A 27,517-nucleotide genomic window follows, 5' to 3' on the forward strand; every position below is an offset into this window, starting at 1 on the left:
GGAGCACCCTGAGGTGAGGTGACCCTGGCTACCTGGGGAACAGAAGGAAAGGCGGTGTGCTTGGAGGCCCAGGAAAGGGGAAAGGTGGGAGGAGGTTAGGACCGAGAAGTAGGCAGGGGCTTTGGAGGCCAAGGTAAGGAGTTTGGAATTTAGGGATAATGGGAAGCTATTGAAAGAGTTTAAACAGGGAGAGTTATTGTGTCCATTACAATTAGGTTTGACTGAATATCCGAGACCTAGAAAATAGTGATTTAAATGAGGTATAAGTTTAATTTCAATGTAAAAAAAAAAAAAGTCCTCAAGGACCTGACTGTTTTTAGATCACCCATCCACTGTCCCTAGGGTGTAGACCTTGTCTTCATGATCCAAGTTGGCTGCTAGAGTTCAGCCATCACAGGCTTCAGGAAGGAGGAAGTGAGAGAAAAAGGGTGCATCTTCCCTTTACAAAGACCTCACTACACTTTGGCTTACCTCTCCATGGGTAGGACAGGTCACATGGTCACATCTTTGCCACAAGCAAAATTAGGAAATGTAGTCTTTTTTTTTTTGCGGTACGCGGGCCTCTCACTGTTGTGGCCTCTCCCGTTGCGGAGCATAGGCTCTGGACGCGCAGGCTCAGCGGCCATGGCTCATGGGCCCAGCCGCTCTGCGGGACCTGAGATCTTCCCGGACTGGGGCACGAACCCATGTCCCCTGCATCGGCAGGTGGACTCAACCACTGCGCCACCAGGGAAGCCCGGAAATGTAGTCTTTAAGTCGGATATCAGTGTGCCCAGTTAAAAAAAGTTGTGGGTTCTTTCTCTACGGTCTCCTGCTGGCTGTTGTGTGGCAGACAGACTGAGGAGAAGCAAGAGGTAGGCAAGGAACCCTTGGGAGGGGGCTCGGGCAGCCAGGGAAAGACGGTGGTGGCTCGGACTCAGGGCTGTGCAGGAAGAGATGGGGAGAAGTGGACATTGGGAGGGACGTGGCAAAATCAAGGATGACTCCTAGTCTTTGAGTCTGAGCAGTTGGGCCGATGGTTGTGGCGTGCACTGAGCTGGGGAAGATGGGAGAGAAACAGAAGGGCAGACAGAGAGGTGTCGCCAGCACAGGACCTTGCCCCACCCCCGCCTTCGCCACACCTCGGTGACGAGATGGAGCTGGGAGGGCAGCGCCAGGCCAGCCTTCCCCAAACCATGCACTGCATCCCACTGGAGTGGGATTCCCAAGATTCCAGACCACACACAGAAGGGCATGAAGTGGCTTTGTGGAGGCCCATGTTTTCTAAACCACACCCTTGAGTGGCCTGGCCCAGGCATAGTGCGGCTCTAGGTGGGAGGGTGTCTCTCCCCCAGCAGGAAGTCTTGCCCTACCCACCCCTCAGGTCCCAACTCCCTTCTCACAGATCAGGCAGGAACCTTGAAGGAGGGGTCCACAGGAGGAAGTCTGGGAAACTGGCCAGGTTTATCACAGTCATCCCACAGGTGGGCAAGCAGGCTGAGATTTCCCGAGGTCACGCAGGCACACAGGAGCAGCATCAGCACATAGGCCCTGACTCACAGGCCTGTTTTTAGCCCCAGGTGGAGGCACCAACCCTGCTCACCCACCCCTGCATCCCTGAGTCACCGCCTGCCTAAGGCACCCAACGCCTGGGTCCCAGGGCCAGCTTTGCAGGTGGCTGCCCCCAGGGGAGGCTCCGGTGCTGAAGAAACTCATCTCCCAGATGGACAGAGACCCACGCTCTCCTGGTGGGCAGCCCTTCCTGTCAGCTGAGGGTGACTTTGGGAGTCCGAGGGCTGAGGTCTTTGGGACCCTGAAGCCCCCAATCTAGGGGCCAAGGGCATGTAAACTTCCAGATGCCTGGAGTGACAAGGCTGCAGCAGGCAGGCCTGTGTCCCTAGGGAGCTAGATCCGGGCCAACATCATGGGCATGGCCTGCTGGCCTCCAGGCCAGTTGTGGCTTCCTTCCCAGGGCAGGCAGGCAGAAGCGGACACAGTGCCAGCATTTTCCCATTGACCTTCTGCAGTAGACAGGCTCTGAGACATAAGTAGCTACTTAGCTGGACAGCTTGATCCCGGAAGTCTCCACAGAAGGCTTTGTCCCCACGTACCTTGGTGCAAAATGTTTTGTTGGCCACAAGTCTTCCAGGCGTTGACCTTGTCTCCTTCGTGTCTCTCCCACCGCGAAGGACACCTGCAGGTTTCCAGCACCTCCGCTCGCTTCCTGAGCCGCATGCGGCGGGCTGGGGAGCCTGGGTCTCTGGCTCACTTGGAGGGCGGCAGGGTTGAAAGGGCTCGAGATGGAGCAACCGTCTAGTAATGATTACCGTTCCCTTGAGTAAAGGGCCCTCTGTTGCTTCCCCTCTCCCTGACCAGGCCTAGGGCTGAGCCCTTGTCCCGGAGCCCTAGCAGGTGCCCGACCGGGGCTTCTGTCCCCACCGAGGCCTCAAAGCCGCCGTCCATGTCTCCTCACAGGCTGATGCCAAGATGGTGTGTGATGTGGTGAGTCGAATGGAAGACACGGAGCCCTTCTCTCCAGAGCTGCTCTCCGCCATGATGCGACTCTGGGGCGACTCAGGGATCCAGGAGTGCTTCAACAGGTCCCGGGAGTATCAGCTCAACGACTCCGCCAAATAGTGAGTGTCCCAGGCAGGCGGGAGGCCGAGAGCGGGGCAGCAGTGTGGGCGTGGAAGGGGCTGGGGCCAGTGGGGCAAGGAGGCGTCCTTGCTGAGGTGGGAACCACTGTGAGGTGTTCTGCCTCGGGTGTCAGGAAGGAAGGAGAAGGGGCTTCTCCTCCTGCCCCCGGGATGAGAAGGAGGCCTGGGAGGTGGGGGGCACAAGCCGATAACAGGGCTCCCAGAGGCCCAGGGAGCCTGCTTGCTCTGGAGGGGGCCTGGCCCTCCAGAAGGAAGATTGTCAGTGTAGCAGCATTTTTGTCCCCTGGAGAACCCTTGACCCCATAAGTACAAATCAAGGGCAACACAGACAGAAAATAACTTACATGGTGCCCTTTTGTCTTCTTTTTGAGAAAATAATACCTTTTCCATTCCTCTCTCTTTAAAATTAAAAATAAGGAATATGTAACCCATCAGATAAGTAAAGTAAATAATCAAACATACACTTTAATACTGTGTTATAACTAATAAGGGGAAGAAAAGGACAGAGGAGAGAGAGGGGCCAGGTGGGGCGGGCGAGGAGAAGGGGTGAAGCAGCTGAAAGCCAGAGAGGGCTGGAGGGGTAGGAGAGGGGAAGGCAGAGGGAGTGACGGGATCACAGGACTGCCCGCTGCAGCCTTGTCACTCCAGGCGTCTGGAAGTTTACATGCCCTTGGCCCCTAGATCGGGGACTCCAGGCCTCTGGGAATGGTCTGTGGTGGTCAGGGACACGCCTTCTGTTTTGAAGACATTGGCACTGCACTCCAGCTTTCAGGAAACGCACCCACTTTTACAGTCTCGTGTCCAGGTTTTCAGTGGGAGCCTCTGGGCTTAAACCCCACTGTCTTAGGATGCGTGTGCTCCGACACTGATCTGCTCAGCTTCCTCACCAGCGCTTCTCATCTGGGGCCACTTTGCCCCCAGGAGACACTGGCAATGTTTGGAGGCATTTTCGATGGTCCTGACTAGGGTGGTGCTACAGACGTCTAGTGGGGTAGAGGCCAGGGATGCTGCTGACTTCCTACAGACACATTATACAGTCCTCCATAGCAAAGAATTACCTGACCCAAAATGTCAGTATCACCAAGATTAAGAAACGCTTGTCTCCATGGTGCTGATGTAGTGGAGGCTAACGCTGAGAAAACAGTGCTCACTAATGGATTCTGGGACATTGCCATTGGCTGTGACGACAGCTAACAAACCAGGGACTTGTCTTCCCATCTCTGCACACCTAGATTGTCCACAGGGCAGGCGCCTGGGTCCCGTGAGTCCCAGGTGGTAACGACCCAGGCCCCAGCCACTGATGAGCCCCCAGGACACCTTGGTGGACCAAGGGTACGAGCCCAAAGGTTCAAGTCCACACCTCTCTCTGTACACTCAAGTCACAGACCTCAACCCAGATCTCCCCCTCAACGCACAGCCATTCAGGCCTGGAGAGAGTCCCCCCCTTCCTCTCCCCCTCCGTGCCCACTGCTCTGCCCAAGTCCAGGCCCTTCCCATCCCCCCACCACCCTCAGGGGCTCCTCAGGGCATCAAATCGTGACCCCCACTTAAATTGTTACCACTTAACTAATTATAATATGAACCCATGGCAAAAAAATTTTAAAACAATACAGAAAGGTATAAAATTGTTAGTGAATCCTCCTCCCGGGCCTGTTCCCCTCCCACTGTTAACTATCTCCATTTACTTGTCCCAGTGATGTCCAGAAAAACCTGATCCTCCAACTATAAATAGTATTTAATGACCTCCAGCTGTGAAAGCTGAGGGAGTCAGACCTTCCTTCCTTCCTTTGCTGTTCCCCACTTCCACCACCAGTTTTTTGCTAGTTTTACAGGATTATTTTTAGTTCTTCTGGTGGTTACCTTTATAACTTGAAATGAACGACTTGAGTCAGTACTTGTCAACTCCCCCCAGCTAAGCTGAGGAGACCCGCCCTCCTCTCTCTGTCTTCTCTGGGAGGGGGCTCCCAGGAGAGCAAGGGCGGGACCTACAGGCAGTCAGGTTCGGAAGGACCTTAAACACTTTCTGGTCCAGGGTTGCTTTGCTGTTGTAGTTTCAGCTGCTAAATCTCGTCTTCTGACAAGAGCTGAGGCCCGAAATGTCAAACAGTTCAACGTAGATTTGTTGTGACAGAAAGGAGAGGCCTAATAGGGCTGTCGCCTGGCACACTCCGGGGGGCACCACTCACGTCCTAGACTGTGTGAGTGTCTGGCCCAGAGCCTCAGTCACCACATGTCCCCTTCCTGCCCTGGGGAGCTGGCCCGTCCTCTCATGTTACCGGTGAGGCTCCAGGGCTCTCGGGGAGACAGGGCGCCCAGGTCTCTCTGTGTCATGCACCGGGGGTGGGTGAACACGGCTGGCCCTCCCCGTTCCCTTCTGAATGATGGCTCTGAGACAGGTCCTAGAAACCCAGAAACCTGAGCACATCCCAGCAGGGGCTGTAAAACGTAGTTCTGTGGTTTGGTAGGATTATTTTTTCCCAGACTGAGGTCCCCACTAAAGGTCAGCGCTGGCTGGCAAAGCGTCCTCTCCTTCCCTCCTCTCGGGTCTCCCTGCCCCCTCCCCATCTGCTCTCCTTAAGCCGCAGAGCCATCATTCCAACGCTCTTCTGGTCAGAGCCTTCCAGAGTGAAATTCCAAGTCCTTACAGTGACCTCAGGGGCCTACGTGCTGTGTCCCCCTCACCTCCATCACCCCTCCAGTCTCGCCGCTACCTGCGCCTGCCCCGTGTTCAGCCTCGCCACCACCTCCCGTCCAGCGCCTGCAGCCTGGGCTCCTCCTCCACTGAGGTCGTGGCCTCTGTTCCCCCTGGTCCTGCTGCTGGGGCATGAGAGGCTCATCTCCTCACCTCCTCAGTCTCCATTCGAATGTCATCCCGCTTGACAAGCCTTCCCCAGCCACCTGATATCAAATAGCCGCCCCCAGCCAGCCTCCCCACTTACTGATAGCTTGATTCTTTCCTCCTGACACTTACCACCTCCTGACATGTTGTGCAGCTTACTCATCTGTTATTTACCTCACTCTCACACACACACACACACACACACACACACACGCACACGCACACACACACACACACACACACGCACGAACACAGGCTCCGAGGCCTATGCCCCCCCCAGCACCCAGGACAGTCGGCAGACAGTACATACAGCAGGTGCACGGCCCACTGTGCTCACCCTACCCCCCACCCCCATGGCCGCCTCCCTGCATGAGGCTCAGCCAGCACCGAGAGACAGAGGGCCAGGTTGTCTGTCTAAAGGAGGGTTCCCCAGCTGGGATGGGGGCCAAGACCAGCGGCTCCCAGCCCTGGTCTCCAGCTGGAGACGACAGGAGGAGGCTCGATTTGAAACCAACACAGCTTCTAAGCAGAGGCAGTGGGAGTGTGGGGAGGGGCATGCACAGAGGGTTTGGGAGGATTAGGAAGGGTGGGGAGGGGCCCTCCAGGCTGAGATCAGAGACTGCCCAGACACCCACAGGCCTGGAGAGGAGGCTCTGCAGCAGCCAGAGCTTTCAGGTCTGCTCTGCTGCCTCTACCTCTCTCCTTCCACAGGGGAGAGGAGGCCTGCAGGCCAGTTTAAGAGCACGGGCTTTAGAGTCAGGCAGACCCGCGCTCGAGTCCTAGCAGTGTCCTCTTTCTAAGAGTGTGGCTTCAAGCTTGCCTTCCCTGAGCCTGGGAACACACCATCGGCTTTATTTCCTTAGGGAGAACTCTCACAAGGATTTGAGGCAGCCTGGGTTATTGGTTTACCAAGGGACACCCTCCTTGGTGAAGGCGTCTACCCTTCCCAGCCCTGTGGACATCCACAAGCTGGGGAGCCAGCCCCGCGGTGGGTCCCAGGACAGGTGCTGATAAAGCACAGGCCCTCCACGCACAGCCTGCGACCCCATATAATGCCATGCCTCAGGCCCTCAGGGCTGCTTCCCGTGGGCTGTGTGTGGGGCTCTCCCTGCACAGGGGTAGCCCGGCTGGCCCTGTGGGTCCTTGAATCTTCCTGCCAGCCTGACCAAGCTCCCTCCTTCCTGGTTTCCTGGATCCCAACCTGGCTTGGGGTTCAAACCTAACCGATACCGACCCCTAAAGCCCTTCCCAGTGAGTGGCCTGGGTGGGCGAAGTGCAAAGGCCTGGTCTGTCTACAGAGCAAGTGGTGGTGTGGGAGGGGCTCTGAGGCCAAAGACCTGGGTCCCAGCAAGGCCCCGCCCCTCCTGGCTGTGTGACCTCTGAGCCTCCCTTCCAGGAGCACCATATGGGACGATGCGATGGCCCCCTTGATAAACCCTAAGGAGCATGGAAGAGGCAGGCAGAGGTTCAGAGGGCCTCTGGGAAGCACCATAGGGAACTGTTAAGAGTTGGAATCCCAATCCCTGGCTCACAGCTGGGCGAGGCACTCACCTTCATTAGAAAACCTAAGTTTTCTAATCTGTGAAACAGTACATCTAACTCAGGAAATTAAAGATGAAACATGATGATGCATATAAAGACTAGAACCTAACTGTTGCCCATTATTATTGTAAGATGAAGAAATGACAAACACTATTATAAACATGTTCGTCTCATTTAAAGATTCGGCCTTGTCTGAGTGTGCCTGAAACCGTGCGCGTAGCCCTCAGTCTGAGCCAGAGGCTCTGAGCGCGTGTGGCCGGGACATGAGCTTCTCTTTCTCAGCTGCCCCCCCACACACCTGGCCCTGGACGGGGTGGTGCCATCATTCCACAGCCCCGGTCAGGACTGGCTCTCGGGGAAGGCGGTGCCCAGCACCTGGTCTATGGTCCCCTGTGTGTTGCCATCCCCAGCTACCTGGACAGCCTGGATCGGATCGGGGCTGCCGACTACCAGCCCACCGAGCAGGACATCCTCCGAACCAGGGTGAAAACCACTGGCATCGTAGAAACCCACTTCACATTCAAGAACCTCCACTTCAGGTGAGGCCCAGGGAGGCTCCCGAGCCCTGGCAAGGGTGCCAAGAGATGGGCAAAGCCTGCCTCTCGGCCTCGCCTCATCTGGAGCACCCAGATGTCGCCCTGCCTTGGGGAGCGTTCGAGTTGGGACAGGCAGTTAGATACGAGAAGGGGCCTGTCTGTGTACCTCTCTTGCACCAAGTTCGGGGGCTGGGGTGAGCGGGGAGGCTTCCTGGAAGAGGGGTCCTGGAGTGGGTCTCTGAGGAACAGGGAAGATTTAAGCGGACAAAGGAGGGGAGTCCTGTCCCTGGGTGATTTCTGAGGAGGAGGAAGAGGAGGGGGAATCACCTAGGTGGCCCCTTGGAGGCCACCTTGTGAGAGGGGTGGGGAGTAAGGTGGTTGAACCCAAGCGACATGTGTGCAACCCCAGGACCCATGTCATCTCAGAGCTGGAGAGGGTTTGGAGATCAGCTTACCCACCCTCTCCGGGTGCACTTGGGGGAACCGAGGCCTGGGAGGAGTAAGGCTGTCCCCAAGCACAGAACACAGCTCAAGTCCAGGGGTCTGAGCACCTCAGAACAGGCCCTGCTGGAGGGTTGTGGCGCCACCTGGGGCAGCTTCCAGGCACTGAGGCCTGGGAGCTGCTGTCCTGCCCCTACCTGCCTCCATGTGTGGTTTCCAGGTGTCAGGTAGAACAGGAGGAGCGGCCTGTTTAAGGCCACTTCTTGGCCCCCTGCCCGCCCTGGGAGGGCTGGACTCCAGGACCGCTGGCCAGCCCACGGCCCAGCCCCTGCCCGTTCCCACTGAGACAGAGGGCGTTGAAGTTCTGTCTCTATCTCCGCAGGGCTGCACGAGCCTCACTGGGCACACAGGCCTCTAGGCCTCCCTTGAACCTGGGGAGCACAGTGATGGGCATGGAGGCCCCAAAAGGTGCCTCTTGCCCCCTACTCTCTCCAATCTCTCCCCCCTCAGCCCTCGGGGGCAGAGGGTGCGGGGCTGGGCTTGGGGCTGCCCGGCCTGCAGAGTCTGAGCATAAGCTCTGTAGAGGGGCCGCAGAGACCATCAGCCTGTGCCCAGCATTTCAGATGGGGAAGCAGGATCCGAGGGAGGCGGTGATGGGACGAGTACAAGGCCTGTTTCCTTGTTCCAGGCCCACTTTGGGCTCTGCCTGTGGTTACTCTCCTCTGTCGGGAGGTCAGGGGCCAGCCCACCCCAGCAGCTGTGTGCCAGCGGACCTCCCGGGCCTAGGAGGCAGTGGACCTTCATTCAGGGCGTTAGGTGTGAGGTTGACCTCTTCCTTCCAGGAACCAAGCCACACCTGCCACAGTCAACCCCCACAGCCCTCCTGCCCCCTGGGGGATGGTGTCTGAGATGGGGAGAGGAAAGGGAGGCACAGAGCAGAGGCTTTGTCTGCAGACAGACCTGGGTCTCACCCCACCTCTACCACACCAACTCCTGCCGGGACCCTGGGCACTTAACCCCTTGGTGCCTCACTGTCCCTCCATGTAGCAGGTGACGATCCCTGCCTGCCTCCCTCCCTGGGCTGCTCTGGAGTTTTCACAGCCCACAGACGTGAACAGACACGCTCAGAAAGCCAGGGACAGGATGTGCGTATTACCCTGAGAGGAGGACCTCGCAGAGGGGTTTCTCGGGAACCTTGCAGAGGCGTTAGTAAAAGTCCTGAGATGTAAGGGCAGGTCTTTGAGTCTCTGTATGGGAGCACAGCCCAGTCATGGGGCAGAAGCAGTGACGGCCACCCTGCCCCGGGGACGCGGCGGTCGGCCCTGAGCACCCGGAGTGAGGCTCCTTGGGAGGCTCGTTGCGTGTACAAGCCCCCTCCCCCCCGCCGCCTACTCGACCAGTGTCCGCACACCGGCCGGGGCCCCACCACCCACCACATCCAGCTTCCCTGTCTCCCCTGCAGGCTGTTCGACGTTGGGGGCCAACGATCTGAACGCAAGAAGTGGATTCACTGCTTCGAGGACGTCACGGCCATCATCTTCTGCGTCGCGCTCAGCGGCTATGACCAGGTGCTCCACGAAGACGAGACCACGGTGAGTGGCCCTGGGCCGCCTGGCTGCGGCGGCCGGGGGTCCCGTTGTCGGCCAGGCCGTGCCCGGGCTCCCTCTTCTGACTTCGTTGTGGGGCAAACGCCTCGTGATGCCGATGCAGCAAAGGCAGCCACAGGCCACCCCGCTCAGAGGCTGCATGCAGACTGGTGACAAACGTCTCTGCAGACTCTGGGTCTCAGGCAGTATGTGCCTCTTTAATAAATTCAGCAGAGTCACAGAGGCCGTCAGGCCAGAACCAAATTAAGCAAATCCTAAACGAAATCAGGGTGCAGTCGAGCAAGAATGTACTTAAGACAGAAATAGCAGTTCTTAGCCCTCGCGGCCCTCCCTGAGCAGTGGACGGGGCTGGCAGCCGGAAGGGCAATGGGACATGGCATGTAGGCGAGTGACAGTGGGGGTGCGGGCCCCTCCCCTGGAGGACGCCAGCCCAGGTTCCCGCCTCCCGTCAATGCGTCTTCAGTCTGGGGCCTCAGAGAACTGCCAGGCTGGCTTCAGAGGGGTGCCCTCACCTGGAGAGAGGGCGCAGCCTTTCTCTGGGCCTGGGCTGGGCCTGGGCCTGGTTTGCTGCTGAATTCAGGTAGCACCCTCTCTGCCTCGGTTACTGTCTGCTGTCAAAGGGGTGTAACCATAGTACCTGCCTGGTGGGGCCTTGGCAATGGAGTGAGAATCCGCGAGAAGTACTTGGAACCGTTTCTGGCACAGCAGCGCCGAGCTGGTGGTTGTATTGTCACCGGGGATTGTGCTGAGCTGGGGGCCCACTGAGCTGCCCGTGGAGAGGTGGGCCTGCTGCAGAGCCTGCAGGGAAAGCCGAGCACTGGCCCAGCGCGCCACGGGTTCTCCCGAGACAAGCACCTGCCGCGGCAGGGCTCCTGGGCTGTGGGGTCACACCTTTGGCGATCATTAGCTCCTGCTGTGTGAAGCAGGCACAGAGCCCTGGCACTGAGGGTTTGGGGCTGGGCTCGTCACGGTGGGCCTTGAGCAAGGCCTGTCTTCTCTCTGGGCCTGTCTCCTCATCAGTCCTGCCTGCTGGTCCCTTGGGACTGCTGCAAACATCTGCTGAGCTTTGGGGTGCAACTGTGGGGAGGAGGAGCCGCCGTCCTGTGGGACTTATGCAGCGATGAGGCTGTGGAAAGATTGGGGGCAGGGCCGCTGGCCGGGTGGGTGATCCGGACTCGCACCATGTGCTGGCTTGTCCCCTTGCCCTTTCTCCTTCAGTCCCAGGTACACTCCTGAGTTAGGCATCAGCAAACCCCTGAAGCCCTGCCTTGTTCCAGGGCGAGTCTCTGGGGCCCCAGCCGTGCAGCTCTTTCTTGTAACGCCGTAATCATTCTCAGTGGCCTCAGCTGGCTGTGGCGTCTAAGATCACCAGACCTGGACCCACTGACCACCCCAAAGGTTGGCTCCTGCTGCCCCCACAAGGCCCCCGCGTGCAGGGACTGCCCCGGCACGTCTCTCACTGGTCCGTTGTTGACTCTCCTTTTGGACCAACTGTTCACGGTCCACTTGGCCACTCACGTGGTCTGAGATCCAGGTGGCTCATCTTTTCTTCCTGCAGTGCCTGGGAGTGGGAAGCAGGGCTGGTGCAGTGAGCAAAAAGCTGATCCTGCCGTGGGTTTCAAAGAAACTGAAGCACTGGGGTGTCGAGGGCCCCAGGCCTCTCCCTGGGGACCCGCTCAGCTCAATCCCAAGTCCCAGGCCCATCAGCCCTGGGGCAGGGGCTCGCACTCACCTCTGGAGCACAAGGCAGAGCAGAGGGACATCTGGGCGGGTCTGGCAGCCACGGGGTCCCAAGCTCCATGGCCCTCGGGTCTCCAGTAAACACGGGTGGGTGCCAAGCCTCACCCTCGGATGGCCTCTCTGGTCTGCTCGCCCAGGCAGCCCTCGCTCTGGAGCGGGGCCCATCCTGGGGCACCTTCCTTCTCGCCTTTCTGCCTTTACTGTCTCTCTCCCACCTCCCTCCTTCTCCCCCATTTCCCCGCCCTTCTTCACAAGGGCTGGAGCAGAGGACCTTGGGGAAGCAACAGCACGTGGGGCCACAGCCAGGAGCAGGCTCTTCCTGGGGCTCTGTCCACCCAGGCAAGATCAGCAGCCCCCGCAGGGCAGGGGAGTTGGCTTTACCACTTAACAAGAGCCCACAAAGGCGGCTCATTGCCACGGTGACAGCAAGAACAGCGCCGTAGAGCTGAGCAAAACGCCTGTGTGTCCAGGGCCAGGCGGCAGCGTTGGGCAGCTGGGGGTCCAGGCGGATGTGGCCCGCGGTCTAGCCCCGCCCCTTCCCGCTGGTGAGTGTGGCAGCTGCGCCACCTGCTGCTCTGTAAAATGGAGCCCGTGGCAGAGCAGCCTCTGGGCGGCTGTGAGGGCCAGCGGGCTCGGAGCTGCAGAGTGCCTGCCCTCAGGACTCTCCACTCAGCAGACGGCAGCTGTGGGATGGCTCTGTCCAGGCACACGGCTCAAGGACAAGCTGTGGGACGAGGACGCTCTGCCCCCGCGAGGCAAGAGCTACACCCTGCTGACCAGTCCTTGGCCTCCACCTTCCTCTCCGGTCGGCCCTGCCCCTCCCTCCCAAGCCTGGGGCAAAAATTGGGGCTGCCTGAGAGAAAGGTGTCTGGAGGCTCCTGGAGCTCGGCCAGGACCCCTGGGGCTAGTGGCTGCCCACCCACTGGCCGGCCACCCTGCCCGCTGCGGCCCAGACCCCAGCAGCCCCAGGCCTCACCTGCCACAACTTCTCAGCGCCAGTGCCGTCACCGCCACCTGCAGGGCCTTAACTTGCCAAACCAAGGCCAAAACCATGAGCAGATTCTGAGAGACCCTCCAAGTCGGGCAGGTATGAAGCGCCTCCTTTCAGTTGATACCATCAGCTAAGAGTTGAAAGCAGCAGGTTCCCAGGGCACCGCCGGGTGACTTTGCTGTGAAGCCTGCCCCCCACTCCTGCGTTCCATACTCCTCACCAGCCACTCGGCTTAGGCTGGTCCTCCCCACCCTCGCCTTCCATCTCCAGCCACGCAGTCCAGAGCCCCAGGGTGGCCGTGGCCTCCAGAGCCTACACGGGGGCCTCCGGAGGGACCGGCTTTGACTTCCTGGCCCGAGACCGGTTGAACCAATTTTGTTTTTTGCTTTTTTTTTTTCTCTTTCTTTCTCTCATGTTTTCTGCTGGGTTTTTATCTTCCTCTCTGTTTTCATCTGTTTTGCTGGCTTTCATCTTGGGGTTCTTCTGGCCCCTCTACCGGGAAACCAGCCTCGATAAGCAGCTCACCCAGAGCCGCCCCACGGCCCAGCCAACCCACCCAGTCTCCAACCACACCAAGGCCACAGCAAGATCACTCCCCCGACGCTGTCCCCCTGGTGTCTGCTTCCAACTCTGGATTAATTCGAGGATCTCTTGGTCCTCGGTTAATGTTTCCCAACTGAATGCGTGCACCCTCCCACCCCTGCTGGCGAAACCAAATGAGATCCCAGTAGAGAAATCTGCATGCCTGAGGTCCCGTGTGGACGTGTGGATGGTGGTGCGGCCCCTGCCCCCGTGTGCATGGTGCATGTCCTCTCCATGGGCTAGAGGCCCTCTGGTGACCCCGCTGCCCTGGCCCGGGTCAGCCCTCTTCAGTGGGGGGCAGCGTTCCCCGCCCTGTGCCCTGCTCCACCACCCCCCCCACCCCACCTGCGTGTGGAATGCAGCAGGGACCATGTCCTTGTCCTTGTGGATCCTCCTGTCTCCGTCCCTGGTGGTGCATTCAGCCGTGTTGGTGGACCTTCCCTTCGCTTGTCCTGCTTTGTCACTGGCCGCGGTGGGTCAGGGCCCTGGGCACCGCCAGCCCTCACTTGCCTCTCCACTCTGTTGCAGAACCGCATGCACGAATCTCTGAAGCTCTTCGACAGCATCTGCAACAACAAGTGGTTCACGGACACGTCCATCATCCTGTTTCTTAACAAGAAGGACATATTCGAAGAGAAGATCAAGAAGTCCCCGCTAACCATCTGCTTTCCTGAGTACACAGGTAGAGACTGCCACTCCCCACGGGGACCGCAGGGGCCACGCAGCCGCTCGGGCCACACCAGCTCCTGAGGGAGCTCAGTCCCCCTTCACCATGCTCTGCAGACACACCAGATTCTGCCCTGGAGAATCCAACACAAAACTTAAGGCGGGTCCCCTCCCTTCCCCACAACATGCTGTTGCGAAGGGGTGGGGCAGCCTGGTCAGGGGAAGCAGGGCTGGAATCCCGGCTCTGCCACTTACAAGCTGTGTGATCTCGGCAACCTCTGGACCTCAGCTTGGTCATCTGTAAGTAGAGCTTATCAGTGAAATGGCAATACCAAGATGATGATGGGGTTGAAGATCGGGGCTTCGAGTCAGACAGCCCAAGGTTCGTGCCCCCACTCTGCCACTCACAGCAGGTTACATAACCTCTCGGAGCCTCCGTTTCTGTGTCTGTGAGATGGGAACAATCACTGTGATTATCCACCCTCCCTCCCAGAGTTGCCAGAGGACAAAGTGAGCTAAAAAGCATGGAAGGCTCAGCATGGCAGTTGTTGCATAGTAAGTGCTCACTAAACATTCGCTATTGCTCTTATGACTGTGATACTAAAAAGCATCGTGACAGCACCCCCATACAGGTAGTTATACGATTCAAATGGCCTGTTGAACGTGAGAGAGCTTCACGAGCAGCAGAGATCAGGGCCTCCCTGCGGAGGGTGCTGAGGATGACGGAGGCCACCTCTGTTAATGTTGCCGTGGGTTTACCTGACTGTGGGTGGGTGGGCAGCCTGGCCAGGGCCCTCATGGAGCAGCAGGGTGCCTGGAATAGCCCACGGGCTCACTGGCTCTTAAGGATGGCCAGGGCCTGGAGAGACGAATGGAAGCAAAAGCGGGCATCCCCAGCCTGACCAGCCCCCCGGCCTGGAGAGCACAAGGGTAGACAGAGTCCCAACAAGGTGGGCCTGCTAGTTAAGCCTCCGGGCTGAACCCCAGTTCCCCGAGAGTGGACGTGGGGGCCATGGCTTGGAGCCGGACAAGCAGCACAGCTCACTCTGTCTCCCATTCCTCGAGATCAGGCTGCCTGCCCCGTGGGTCAGGCCCCAGCAGCATGCAGCCAGAGGTGGGCTGGGCTCAGCACCCCTCACACCTGCCAGTCAGCCTCCTTTTAGCCGTATCTGAATTGGGGGTCTGTGGATCCTGCCCTAGGTGACCTGGGCTGTGGCCCATGGTGCAGCAGAAAGAAGCAAGGTGAGTCAGTCACCAAGGCCGTTTGGTGCTGACAAGGTCCCAAGGACCCTCTCCCTCACCTCCGGCCCAGATTTAGGTAGACCCTCAAGGCCAGGCCTGGTGGCCTGTGCCCATGTGCCGAGGGGCTGGGTCCGTCCCGCTGTGGCTCCGAAGTCCAGCCCCCCTCCCTCCCTCAGTGGGTTGTGACAGCCCTGCCTGGGCCTGGGCCTGGGCCGGGGTTCCTGGAGCCTGTGGAGGCTTCAGGGCAAAGCCAGGAGTCCTGTTCTGTTCCTCCCTAAACAGCAGCTCCTCTCCTGGAAACGCCTCTCCCTGGGCTCACCAGGGACAGAGTGATATGGCAGCAAGGAAGGCAGCAAGTCAGCAAGCCAGACAGTTCTTAATCCCTGGAGGGTGAACATGAGAAGGAGGAAGGGGGAAGGAAGGAGGGTGGGGCGATGAGAGGAAGGAGGCCAGGGCGGCTCCCAGGTGCGGCACAGTTTCCACCCACCTTGCCCAGCAACAGCCAAGGGAGGTGAGGTCCCTGCCCACTCCGAGGAGTCACAGCCAGGAGAGGACAGCCTGCAGGGGCTGGCGCAGACTTCTGCACCTGTGTGAGGGCTGGTTCAGATTTCTTTGGGCAGGACCCACAGGAAGAGAGAATGTTTGCCTCAGGAGCCCGTACATGCATCTATGAAAAGAAACAGGAGTTCCATGAAACAGTGTTCATCCTTAGCACAGGTGAGGCCCGGTGAGGTTTGACCTCTTGTTTCCGTCATTGGTTTTAAACTGGATGTGGACCACGGACTTGGTTTCATGACCCACTGTTGATTGAGCTGAGCTGTCGTCAGGTTTCTCCTGCAGGGTTGTCACTGAGAGTCCCTTGGTGTCCACTCCCCAGCCCGTGGCCTGACCGGCACCCAGGTGGGGGCCTCGCCTCACCAGCTCCTGACCTGGTCTCTCCTGCAGGCCCCAACACCTTCACGGAAGCCGTGGCTCATATCCAGGCGCAGTACGAGAGCAAGAACAAGTCGGCCCACAAGGAGATCTACACCCACATCACCTGTGCCACTGACACCAACAACATCCAGTTTGTCTTTGACGCCGTGACGGACGTCATCATCGCCAAAAACCTTCGGGGCTGTGGCCTCTACTGAGCCCTGGCCTCGCCACCCAGCTGCCCACCACCCTGCCCAGCCTGCCGCCCCACCCCTGCCCTGGACAAGGGAGCACCAGCAGCTGGCACTGAGCCGGGAAGAGGAGGCGCCCTCCATGGCCTCCCCCACCCCAGACACCAGAACACGTGGTAACGGGGCTGGTGGGAGCGCCGAGTGCCCACACCTGCCGAGACAGACGGCCCGCTGGCCTCCGCGCCATCACTGGGTGTCTCCCCGGGGGAGAGGCGTACGGGGGCCACGTCGCCGTCCGGGCCAGAATGAGCGCGCTCTGCACGCAGTGGTTCATGCTTGAGGTCCCAGGGTCCCCTCCTGTCTTTGAAGCTGTGTAGGTGGTGGGGCGGCGTGCTGGCCGGAGTGGGGGCAGTGGGAGCCGCTGCTCAGCTTTTCTTGGGGTCTCTCTGGTCGAGGGCAGCTCCGTCACCAAAGGCCAGGGTGGGACCAGGCCACCAACCGTGTGTGGGTCCGGGGGCTCAGGCCTTGGCAATGCCTCCCTCCTCCTCCCCCTGGACCTCAGCCCCGGACGCCAGTCCTTCCTTCTCTGGGCCTCCCTCCCTTCACACCTCTGGGGCTCCCCAGTGCCCTCCTGGGGAACCCGCACCCCGACCCCTCACAGGTCTGGAAATGCTTCTGAGACCGACTTCTTGCAAAGGCACGTGGTAGATGGTCGGTGGGGTTGAGTCCCGCGGTGCCTGGACGGAGGTGGGGAAGAGACGGTGCGGGAGGGGGGGCGGGGGAAGTGGCTCTTGCGTTGACTGGGATGGGGGCCTCCCACCCGGTCTTTGCAGGTCCCGGGGTGGCTTATCTACTTCTCCCGTCACCCGGGGCTCGGGCGGCCGCTCTGGAGTGTGAGCAGACGTGCTTTTTCTTCCCAAATTCACGGCGAATCCAACGCAAACCAGCTGGGCAGCAGGGGCCTGGGGACTGGAGGTTCTGTAGTTGAGGAGGCCCAGGGGAGGTGTGGGCACGGCCCCTGTAGCCAGTGTCTCAGCTTCCTTCTGTCTTGGTGAAGAAATCGGAGAGTTTGTCCACAGCCCTTGGGGTCCCGCCAGCCCCCGGGGGCAGAGGAGGGCAGGTGGACAGGCCCATCATACTGTGTGTTGTGAGGGGCGCAGCCTGGCTCACACACACACACACAGCCCCAGCCCCCTCCCCAGACAGAGAGTCCTGAGACCCCTTGGAGGGGCTTTGCTGTAGAGATTCCTGAGCAGAAAAGGGTGGGGTGACTCCTCCTGGTGACCCAGGTCCTGGCGGACCTTGGACAATGAACACACCTCTTTCTCTCTCTCTCCTGGGCGCCTCCCGTTGGCGGATGCCACCAGCCGACACCCCAGGCAGACCCTGTGTGCTTGGATGGCGGCTTTGCCTGGGGCTCCAGATGTGCCCACAGGAGGAGAGGAGCCGCCCCCGAGGGGCCTCGGGCTCCCTCCTCAAGCCCTCTGCCTCCTCCAGCACCCGCTCTGGGCTCTGCTCAGTCCCGGGCCAGGCAGGACCCCTGACTGCCCCGCAGCCGGGAGCTCTGGGCTTCTCGTTTCCAACAGACCCGGAGCTCTGGGTAGTGCACGGGAGACCCAGGGCACCTTCCCTAGTGCCAGACGCCTGCAGGGGTGGGTGCCGCTGGGGGGAGCCCCATCCCTGCCTGGCTGTCTTGCTGCCGCCCCTGGCCTCATGGGAGATCAGCAGGCAGCCCAGCTCCATTTCGGTTTTGCTTGCCTTGTTGTGTGCTGCGCCTCGTACCAGGTGCTGGGTCATGGCAGAGGACAGGCCCCTGGAGCCGACAGCCGCAGTGTCCCGCACGGGCAGCCAGGGCCAGTCAGGCCATGTTGCCCAACACTGAAGGCGTAGCAGTTATTTCCTGGCAGCACCATCCTGGGTGTGGGCAGCTGTGCCTCTAATGCTGCCCTGTGACCCCAGACTCAAAAGCAGCTGCTAAGAAGGGTATACTGGCTAAGCCCCACCTCTAAGGCCATTGTCCTGGGGGTGGGAGTCACCTGCTTTCCAGGCCCAGGGCAGCAGACAGGCTGAGGGCCCCGGGCCGTAGCCCACCCCGTCTACCATGTTAGGAGGCTGGGGAGTGGGGTGCTTGGAGCCTTCCTGCCCCTCCGTGCCCTGGGCTGCCTTTTCTCTCTCAGATGCTCTGCCCTGCTCAGCTGCTTATGCTACTATTGCCCTCTGCCCAGGGGGTCCTCGGCTGTCTAGTCGAAGCCCCCAAGGAGCAGGTATCCAGGGTGAAATTCCTTCCCTGTCCTCTGCGTCTCCCATCCACGTCGTCACAGGTGGCTCCACCGTGGGGAGGAACGACTGAGGGGACAGATGAGTTTTGGCTCCGTCGTGGGTGTGGGTGTGGGGGAGATGTTATGAGTGACCGGACGTGGGTGATTCTCTTATCCACAGTGGCCCCGTGTGTGCCCCAAAGAGGCCATGCTTCGACTCTCTGCATGCCTCTAGTTTATCAGGGCAAAGGGAAACTGATCTCTAAGAGGGGCGCCTTTACCAGACCCGTGAAACTTATGCCTGCCGTCTAGATGCCTGTGGGCAGGTTCTATGCCCTGCACCAGTTGCCCTCACAAGAGCCAGGTCTTGGCCTTCCCACCAAGAACTGAGAGAGGCCCCCAAGGCTCTCTGGCCTACCTGGAGGGGGCAGTGCCCGAGGCCCCAGGGAAGGGCTCTGTGGAGCCTGTGGACTCTGGCCTGGGCGGCTGCAGGGTCTGCTCCAGCCCTGAGCAGACAGCGCACCAACAGTTCTGACGTCCTGCTTCTATGGCCCCCTTGCCTGGAGCCCTAGATGCCTGGTGCCCTCGCCCTGTCTCTCCTCTCTGGTCCCAGCAGAACCTGAGGACCCGTGGCCACATGCTCCTGCCATGGGGCGGTGGGCGCAGCCCAGGCAGAAGGCCAGCACCGGATCTGGTGTCAGGAGGCAGCTCTCCTCCCAGCCTCTCCCCCGAGTCCAGCTCCGCCCCACTGATGGGAGCTGGAGGCACCCCTGCCCTCCACGACTGCCCTCCCTACCCAGAGCCCCCATGACCAGGGTCCTTAAACCCCCAACACGGAACACCCAGGAGTCGGCTCACCTAGCTCACCTCTGCCAGGGTGAGTCCTGCAAGGGGAGAGAATATCCCACTGCTTCCGCCTAACCCTGTGACAGTCTCTGCCCCACTGCTTGATTCTGCAGGTTCTCCTCTCTGGCCTGCATCATTCCTGGCTCCTTCCCCTCTTCCCTTGGCCTGACCCAGTACACTCTTCAGCCCTCTTGGTGAGTAAATCCACCGCAATCCGGGCCTCAACCTCTTGCCTCCAGACCAGGTAGTGTCCTGCCCAGCCCCCTTTTTGAGAAGTGTGGTGCACAAGGCCTCTTCGGGTGGCCTCTGCCCTTCCCCGAGCCTTCCGGAAGCCTTCAGGCACAACCTGGCAGTTCTCAGGAACTGAGGCTTGAGGCTCTGCCTCCGTGGCCATCAGAGATTCAGTCTTGGGTGCCAAAGGCCAGCACCCTCCAGACAGCGCCCCCTTGTCAACCCACAAGCCTACAGAGCAGAGGGTCCAGCAGCCCAGAGCAGTAAGACAGGACACAACATCCAGACCAGGATCAGGGCCCGGGTGTGAGCTGCTGCCCCCAACGCCCGCCCCCAGCGAGGTGAGTCCTCAGCCCTCTCCCAGGAGCCAAGTGGGGCCTTCCCTTGGGGGCTTCAGACATGCTGCACCCCCAGCCAGATGAAGGCCCCTGTCAAGGGAGGGCCTGCTCGGGGCAGAGACAGAAGGAAGGCCCATCCAGGCCCAGGGCGCCCAGGGCACCAGCGTGAACCCACCGCCCGTCCCCGGCAGAGCCAGCCGCTCGGAGGCACCACCCCTCCTGTGGCCCATCCTTTCCTCCCCCGCCCCCCAGCCCTGTCCCCGCGGCCTCCCTGAGCAGCCAGGCCCTTCACCTCCTGGTCCCCTCTGTCTCAGTCCCTGTGTGCTCTGTGCCCTGTGCCTCCTCCCCTCCCCGTCCCCGGCAGAGGTGGGCTTGGGCGCCCCTCTTCTTTCTTAGCAAACCCCTCTTAGGTGCCGCAGTCCCACTTCCCGACCCCAGCGCCACCCACCCCATATTAACTGTAATTTTGTAAGAAGAGTGACTCGTTGGTTTAATAAATCTGTAGTCATTGTAATAATTTATTGGCTGCCGTAATGTATTTATTAGTCACCCACCATTAATAAAAAGTGCCAGCTTTTTCTAGCATGAGTGTGGTGTGTTGCGTCAGTGCCCAAGTTGCTTCCACCGGCGCCCCCCGCACGACACGTGTCTTGGGGCCGGACTGCGGGCTGCCTGGCAGAGGGGCACAGCCTGCTGGGGCAGGATTCCAGGTGACCGGGATTGTTGTGAGGGCAGAGGCTGGTCTGTCCCGTCCCGTGTGCTTGGTGCCGGCCACGCCCCTGCTCCGGTGGCAGCAGCCAGGCCGCTGGCCATGCTCTGCTGGAGACTGGGAGAGACAGGGTGGTGACGACGGCAGGGGTGGGTGCTGTCGCCTGGCTGTGGCCCCTGGCTCCCTTCTCTTTTCTCACGTGCTGACATCTCCTCTTGTGAATGTGTTCTTGCATCCGTGTTCTCTGGGGAAGCTTGGAAGGACAAGCTGGGCTCTTGGCTCCTTGGTGATGGGTTCCAGTGTGTTTGGAGGGATGGCGGTAAGGCCTGTGGGGTGTGGAGGGGTTCTCGGTGCCGGCGCCTCCCCTCCCTGCAGGGGCTCCCCTCCCCACTGCCCTCCCTGCATCTCCTGGCTCGGCGCCTCCTTCCAGGCTCACTCCGATGCCCTCCCCACGGGACCAGGTCTGACTGGGGAGCGTTGCTGCCTCCCCGGCCCCTCCCCTGCTCTGTGCCGCTCGCTCGCTTGCTCGGAACCGGGACTTTTTCACGTGTGTGCATTTTCTCTCCCCAACTAGACTGTGAGCTCTCGGAGAGCAGGAGACTGTGCCGGTCGTTCCTACAGCCCCGTAGCTGCCCCACGGAGGGCCTTGCACACAGATCCAACTGGTATTGGTGGGAAGAGTGCCCGCTCTGCAGCCCTGGGGCGTGGAGGGGCCGAGCCTTAGCCGAGTGGAACTCTGGAGCCCAGGCAGCTGGCCTGGATTTTTCCTTCGGACCTAAGCTTGGCGGCCTCCAGACCAGACCTTCAGCTCAGCCCACATGCCAAATGGGCACAGTCTGCACTCTCAGCTTGGGCCTCCCTGGTGGCCCCTTCTGGTCCTGGGAGTGCCCTGGGCATATGTCTCCACTGTGTCCCCCAACGTCTAGATCAAGTCGAGATAGTTGGGCAGTGAGTTGGGATCTTGCCTCTGGCTGAGGCCTTCCAGCTGTTGGTTGAGCAGCGATAGGACAAGGTGGTGTCGTGTGGTGGTGAGGCTTTTCCTATTGAATCCTTGGCTCTCCTCTGCTCCCTGGTGGCTCGGGGACCCTGGGCGTTCCCAGCCCCCACCCCCCTGCGCGTGGATCCACCTGGCCTCCCAGGAGACCTCCGCCTGCCCTTTTCTGAACAGCCTCCATTGAGACGGCACCGGGCGGAAGTGTCTCATGCCTCCCTGAGCGTGTCTATGCAGTGACTGGCCGGCAGAAATTGTGGGGACTGAGAATGAAATTGACTGGTTGAGGCTAGGAGGGTAATAAGATCATAGGAGTTTGCTGAATATGTGCGGCAGAGTGAGAGGACGATGCCATTTATTTACTACAGATCCCAGAGGGCGTTGTAAATCCGTGCGGTTGTCTAGGGGCTCCCGAGGGGCAGCTAAGAACCTAGACTGCCCCCTCCACCAACTGGCCTTGACCATAAGGACAAGGGTTTGGTACCAATACCCTTTCCAGGTCACCAGTATGACTACACAGTCTTCCGAAGAGATGACGGAAGGCGCGCGGAGCTGGCCATGACTCTCTGCTCATTTATTCTAAAGCCCACAGGCTCCTCACTCTGGCTGGAGAAACCAACCCATTGCATTGCAGAAGCTCTGGTCTGGCCCAGAGCCGGGTGCAGGTCTCTGCTCTTCCCCATCCCAGCCATGTCACCTCTCATTGTCCCCTAAGGATCGATGAGGTTAAATGACACAAGGCAGGGGAAGAGCTGGCAGAGTGGGGCTTGGTGATGGGCGGTGGTCACTTCATCTTCTTCCCGCTCCCACTCAGCTGGAGGGAGATGTCGGAAAGCAGTTTACTCAGCGCCACTGCTTGCTCGTCCATCTCAGTGATGAACGCCCAGTGATGCCCACACCACTGCTCTGCTCTCTCCTATGATTTGCTTCAGTCTTCTTACTTCGGAGGGAGCGTGTAGCTTGGAATTACTCCTGAACTTGACCTGCAGACCCGTGGAGCTAGGTTTGGGGCGGACAAGTTCCCAGGGCTAGTACAGGGTTCTTGGGGGAAATGACCGGCTCTCCCTTCCCCCAGAGAGCTATATCACGAGGGAGCCACCTTCCTGTGCAGAAATGGGTTTGTACACAGACAACAAACTGCCAAGAAACAGACTGCCCAAGTTCATGTGCCTGGCATCCCACAGTAGGATAAGTCCGTCCTTGCCCCGGACAGAGGACTGTCCCCTGGGATCCTGCTTGATTTGGAGTGCCCATTGTGTTCACTCATTTGCTAAATGAACTCCTGTGCGCAAAGCAGTTCTCCACGTCTACGGTGCTTAAAGCTCCTCGCGTGACCAGTCGTGGTTGAGCTTGACCCAGCCCGAGGGGGTACGGCCAGAGCCCCAGGCACTCCTGCAGGCAGCCTGGGCAGGAGCGTCTCCCCAGGCAGCAGCCCCTGAGGATGCCTGCAGGAGCCTGGCGTGACTTCCCCTCAGACCACAGGAGGGGCCTAGAGGCCCTCACCACTCCCAGAGGACACCCCGACCCACAGGTTAGGCCCAACAGGACAGGTCTGGACAGGAAGAGCCAAAGCGCAGCTCTCAGGCTCCCGTCCAGCAACCCCCACCCCCCGCCAACACGCACGTGCACGCACACGCACGCACGGAGACCTTTCCGTGGCTGGAGACTGCGGACGGGAGAGCTCGGTCACCCCGTTCTCAGCCTCACTCAGGGAGCCCAGGTTGGCTCCAGTCCAGTCTCTGCCACCGGCCCTGAGACAGGGGTGCAGGTTGCTCTGAACACTGGAAATGCGAAGCTCCATGCTGTGCGAGAACGTTCTGTCAGCCTTCGGAGGAGCTGAGGAGCCGTGGGGGCCCAGGAGCCCTTCCTGAGCTGCCAAGTAGCCCAGTTCCTCCCTCTCAAGCCTAACTTCCGTCTTCTCTTTCCCTGTCTCCGTGTCTGTCCCTCTCGCTGTCTGTCTGGCTCTCTCCCTCCCCGCCTGGGGCTGCAGAACCGCATGCACGAGTCTCTCATGCTCTTCGACTCCATCTGTAACAACAAGTTCTTCATCGATACCTCCATCATTCTCTTCCTCAACAAGAAAGATCTCTTTGGTGAGAAGATCAAGAAGTCACCTCTGACCATCTGCTTTCCTGAGTACACAGGTAGGTGTCGCGCGGACCTGCCAGGGACCTGTGTCTCCCCTGCGGGCACGGGCACCCCTGCAGGCATCTGGCAGAGGGTAGAGGAAGAGGCGAGCGGGTGACCAGGTCTGGTGCCCTGGGCGTGGTGGGGAATGGACCCTCGTGACGCGTGTGGGTTGTGAGCAGGCGACTCCGGAGAGACGTGGCAGGATCAGGAGGCAGGACAGGCGCACAGCTTCCCCCTCTCCTTCCGTCCTGGTCCGCTGCCTCCCCGGTCACCCCGCCTCAACCCCTGCCCAGGCCGCCTCAGACCCGCCTACTTTCTCTGCTCCTGCTTCGGTAGCCCTGCCCGTGCCAGCAGAGCAGTTCCCCCGCCCCACGCCGTCGGGCCTCCTCTCCCCACCTCCACCCGCATCCTGCCTGCTCTTTCCCGCTCTTCTCTGCCCCTGCGCTTTTCCCCCAGTCAAACCACCCCTACTTCCTGCAGGCCTTCTCCATCTCCGCTTGCCTCTCTTCCGCCTTCTCCAGGGCTTTTCCTCTCCTTCTGGCTCCAGGGAGTGTCCCACCCCGCCATGGGAAGCTGTCTCTGGCAGCTGACGGAGGCTGGCTGTGTAGGGTGGCCCGGCTCTGGGCTGCTGCTGAAGGCTAGGGCAGCGCTGACGGGAGGCCGGAGCCCAGCCTTTGTCGCTCTGGGGACTGGGAAGCTTCTAGAGGCCCCTGGGGTGTGGCAGTAGAGAATGTGTCACAGGTGGGCTCAGTCTGGAACCCACTCCCTGACAGCCCCAGTGAAAGATCAGGGCTTAGGCTCAGCTCCCAGGGCGACATGGGTCCCCAAACCCAGCCAGATTCCAGAAGAGATGGTTGCTGGCCCCTCCGCCCTCCTCCACTCCTGGGGGTGGGGGGGAGCCTGCCCTCACCCTTGGGTGTGGAGGGCGCATTGGCTTGTTCTGAGCGTAGTCTGTCTCCACTGTGTGAATCTGCCAGCTTCCTGCCCTCCCCAGGGTGCAGAGAGGGAGACAGGGCAGGCTGTCGGGGCTGACAGGTGTCAGGAGCATGGTGCGGGCAGGCCGGCAGACAGGCAGGCTAAAGCAGCTTCTGGACCCAGACTCTGCAACTTGGGACAAGTTAATCGCCTGCGCCTTGTTTGTCATCCGGGCACCACAGCAGATAATGATGCCCACCGCTTGTGGGGCTGGGGGTGGGGGAATGAACGGAGAGAACGGTGCCTGGTGCCAGGTCTGCACCATAGCTGCCATCACTGCCCTCGTACCATCCAGAGGATGGAAACCAAGCAAGAGGGGTTGGCCGTGGAGGAGGCGCCCTCCGGGCGGGGTGGAGCGAGTCCATGTGGGCATGGGACAGGCCAGGGAGGGCCCTGCCTGTGGGCGGAGCCGGACGTTAGCCCCCTTGGCAGCCACCTCTCCCAGCCTCAGCAGAGGCCCTTCAGGACCAATTCGGGTCTTTAGATAAAGTTGCGATGACCGGATGGGGCTCGGAAGTCTGCAGGCTCCAGCAGTGCCACCTCAGGGGGCTGGCCTGAGCCTAGGGCTCTTCCTTGTCCCCAGGGACCTGGCCTCACTGGAGCCCGATTTGGGACATGGCCCAAGGTGCGGTCAGTTTCACTGTCATGTTGTATGGGGCGCTGGATGCACCCAGGGAAAGTCGGTCTGAGTTTGGGAAACATTTGAGTTCTTCAGGGCCTCCAGAGGGATCCAGTTTGAGTTCAGAGAACACGCTGGATGACAAATGGTCACCAGTGTGGTGGCCCCCGGGGGTACCTAGGCCTGTGGGGACAAAACAGGCTGGAGGGGCTGGGGCGTGCAGGTAGCTGTCTGGACGTCCAGGGGGAGCTCTGCGGGACCACCAGGCCGTGTAAGGGCGCGGACTGAGCAGACGCGGACTGAGAGAAGGCGGGAAGTGGACATCCCCAGAGTTACTCCTGGGCACTTTTCACCTCCGTGGGTGCCGTCTTAGCACCCTCTGGGCAAGAAGCTCCTTGATGGAGTCCACTGTGGGGTTGTGTCTAGTCTGCGAGCTGCCACTAACTTGATGGCTTCACCTTGTTGGTGGCCAGCCAACGGTGGCGTGGAGGAGGCTCTGCCCCGTGGGCTGTCAGAGCCGCTCTCCACCCTGTCCCCACCCACCCCGTGGCCCTGACCCCTCACACTTGCTTATCTGGCTGCAGACACCTTCCAGCACCCAAGCCCCAGCCCCCCTGTGGCTCACACCCAGCCGTTGGAGGATGGCACAGGCGGTGGTGGGGGCATGGCCCACCCCCTCAGCATAAGACTGTGTCATTTCCATGCTGGCTACATCCCAGGGGCACTGCAGAAAATGGGGCAGCCTAACTTGCATGGGCTTTTAGGCAGTTCTCTGTTGGTCCACGTTTTATGATAATTGAAAACTACAGGATAGAGCCACAGGGTTTGGGTTGCAGCTGGTGGGCAAACTGTCCTTACATCATGCACAGATACCCCCACCAGACCCCGGCCAGGATCGAGGGAACACTCAAGGAATTGCGGGTGGGGGGCAGCGGGGCTCCAGTCGGCATTACAACACTGCCAGCCCCTTAAACGGCCCACCTGGGGGTTCCCAATGCCCCCTGTCCTGGCCACTCACCCAAGAACGGGGACGGCTTAGAGACAGTCCCAGCCCTTCTCATTAAGAAGCAGCATCCAGGAAGGAGTGTAGGCGCTGCGCCCCCACCCCCACCCCCCCGCACACCCAGGGCCACCACCCCGCCGGGAACTCGTGCATCAGAAGCAGGACCGGTTTAGACCAGGGGTGAGTGTTGTGAATGGCAGACTGGCCAGCCTCAGTGTGCTCATCTAGAAAGCAAAAGGGACAGCCTGTGGCCGCTGTCCGCCCAGGGCTCCTGGGGGGACCCTGTGTGAACACAGAAGGAAAGACCTGGGAAAGTCAGAAGCCAGGCCAGTGCTCAGCCGCATGTGGTTTTCAGTGTAAGATGCGACTCCACCTTGGAGAAGGGCCCCAGGCAGCCTCCTGGAGAAGATCACGGCCCACATCTTCAGCCCACCCACCCCCTCTCACCAGGGCCTCCCCCCCCCGTTCTGCTCTGTTTCGTTACAGGCCCCAACACCTATGAAGATGCCGCCGCCTACATCCAAGCACAATTTGAAAGCAAAAACCGCTCACCCAACAAAGAAATTTATTGTCACATGACTTGTGCCACAGACACGAATAATATCCAGGTGGTATTCGACGCCGTCACTGACATCATCATTGCCAACAACCTCCGGGGCTGCGGCTTGTACTGACCTCTTGTCCTGTATAGCGACCTATTTGGTAATGATTCCAGCATTCACAGAAAAGCTTGCACACATACACACACACACCCCACTAACAAACAAACAAATGCAAGTTGGTAAATTAACTTTAAAAAGGCGTAACAAACCTTATATATAGATAGACAAATAAATATATATTGTTTTTTTTAGTTTGTACTAGAAGGAGCTTCAGACAGAACTGACCGACATTCCATTGATCATCAAGGTTTTCCTGGGACAGCACTTGAGCATGCACTTACGTGCACGCACACACACACGCACACGCGCGCGTCACGATGGCAGTCCTGATTTGGGAGTCCATCCTTTTATGAACAGCCATGTGATTTTACACTGAGACCCATTTCTGTGAGCAGGGAGAGGGCAAGGAAAGGCCTGGCCTTAGTCCCGCCTTTTCCTCTGCATCCACCCGCTGAGGCTGTGTGCTGTCAGTTCTGTCCTGCTCTTGTGCGAATTCCAAAACCCTTTGAAAAATGGCCAACATCCCAAATGTCTCCCTGCCCTATACTCCCAACAGAAAAATTAAGGATGCTTCTCTTTTGGGTGGTAGAGGTGGTTAATTTCAAGAATTTAGAAGAATCATTGCTCCGACCAATCCACTGTCTGTCTCCTGAGTTTTCTTTATTCATGTGAACAAGGCAAGAGTCAGAGAAAAGGGAGACTCCGGCTGCTTTCTGCAAGCAGCTGATGGGAGGGGCCGTGCAAAGCACAAGGTCACCTGCAGAGATGAAGCTGCTCCTCCCTCCAAAAGGGCTCCCCCTCCAAGAGGGCGGGAGAAAGAAGGGGAG

General features: G+C 59.8%; 1 protein-coding gene across 2 annotated transcripts in view; it reads left to right on the forward strand.

The window, feature by feature from the left end:
- Positions 1 to 27,255, forward strand: part of GNAO1 (G protein subunit alpha o1) — a gene marked incomplete at both ends in the record, with an annotated part of 171,357 nt that extends 144,102 nt beyond the window's left edge. The window contains 5 exons of one of the 2 annotated variants that reach the window (XM_079723481.1): positions 2,455 to 2,615; positions 7,428 to 7,556; positions 9,457 to 9,586; positions 23,292 to 23,445; positions 26,515 to 27,255. In XM_079723481.1, coding sequence (XP_079579607.1) covers positions 2,455 to 2,615; positions 7,428 to 7,556; positions 9,457 to 9,586; positions 23,292 to 23,445; positions 26,515 to 26,702 — 762 coding nt within the window. Of the gene's footprint in view, positions 1 to 2,454; positions 2,616 to 7,427; positions 7,557 to 9,456; positions 9,587 to 13,442; positions 13,597 to 15,767; positions 15,956 to 23,291; positions 23,446 to 26,514 lie in introns of those variants that run through there. The other variant, XM_079723480.1, reaches the window with a different exon arrangement.
- Between the last annotated feature and the right edge of the window lie 262 nt (positions 27,256 to 27,517).

Source organism: Hyperoodon ampullatus, assembly GCF_949752795.1.
Source record: "Hyperoodon ampullatus genome assembly, chromosome: 18".
NCBI lineage: Eukaryota > Metazoa > Chordata > Mammalia > Artiodactyla > Ziphiidae > Hyperoodon > Hyperoodon ampullatus.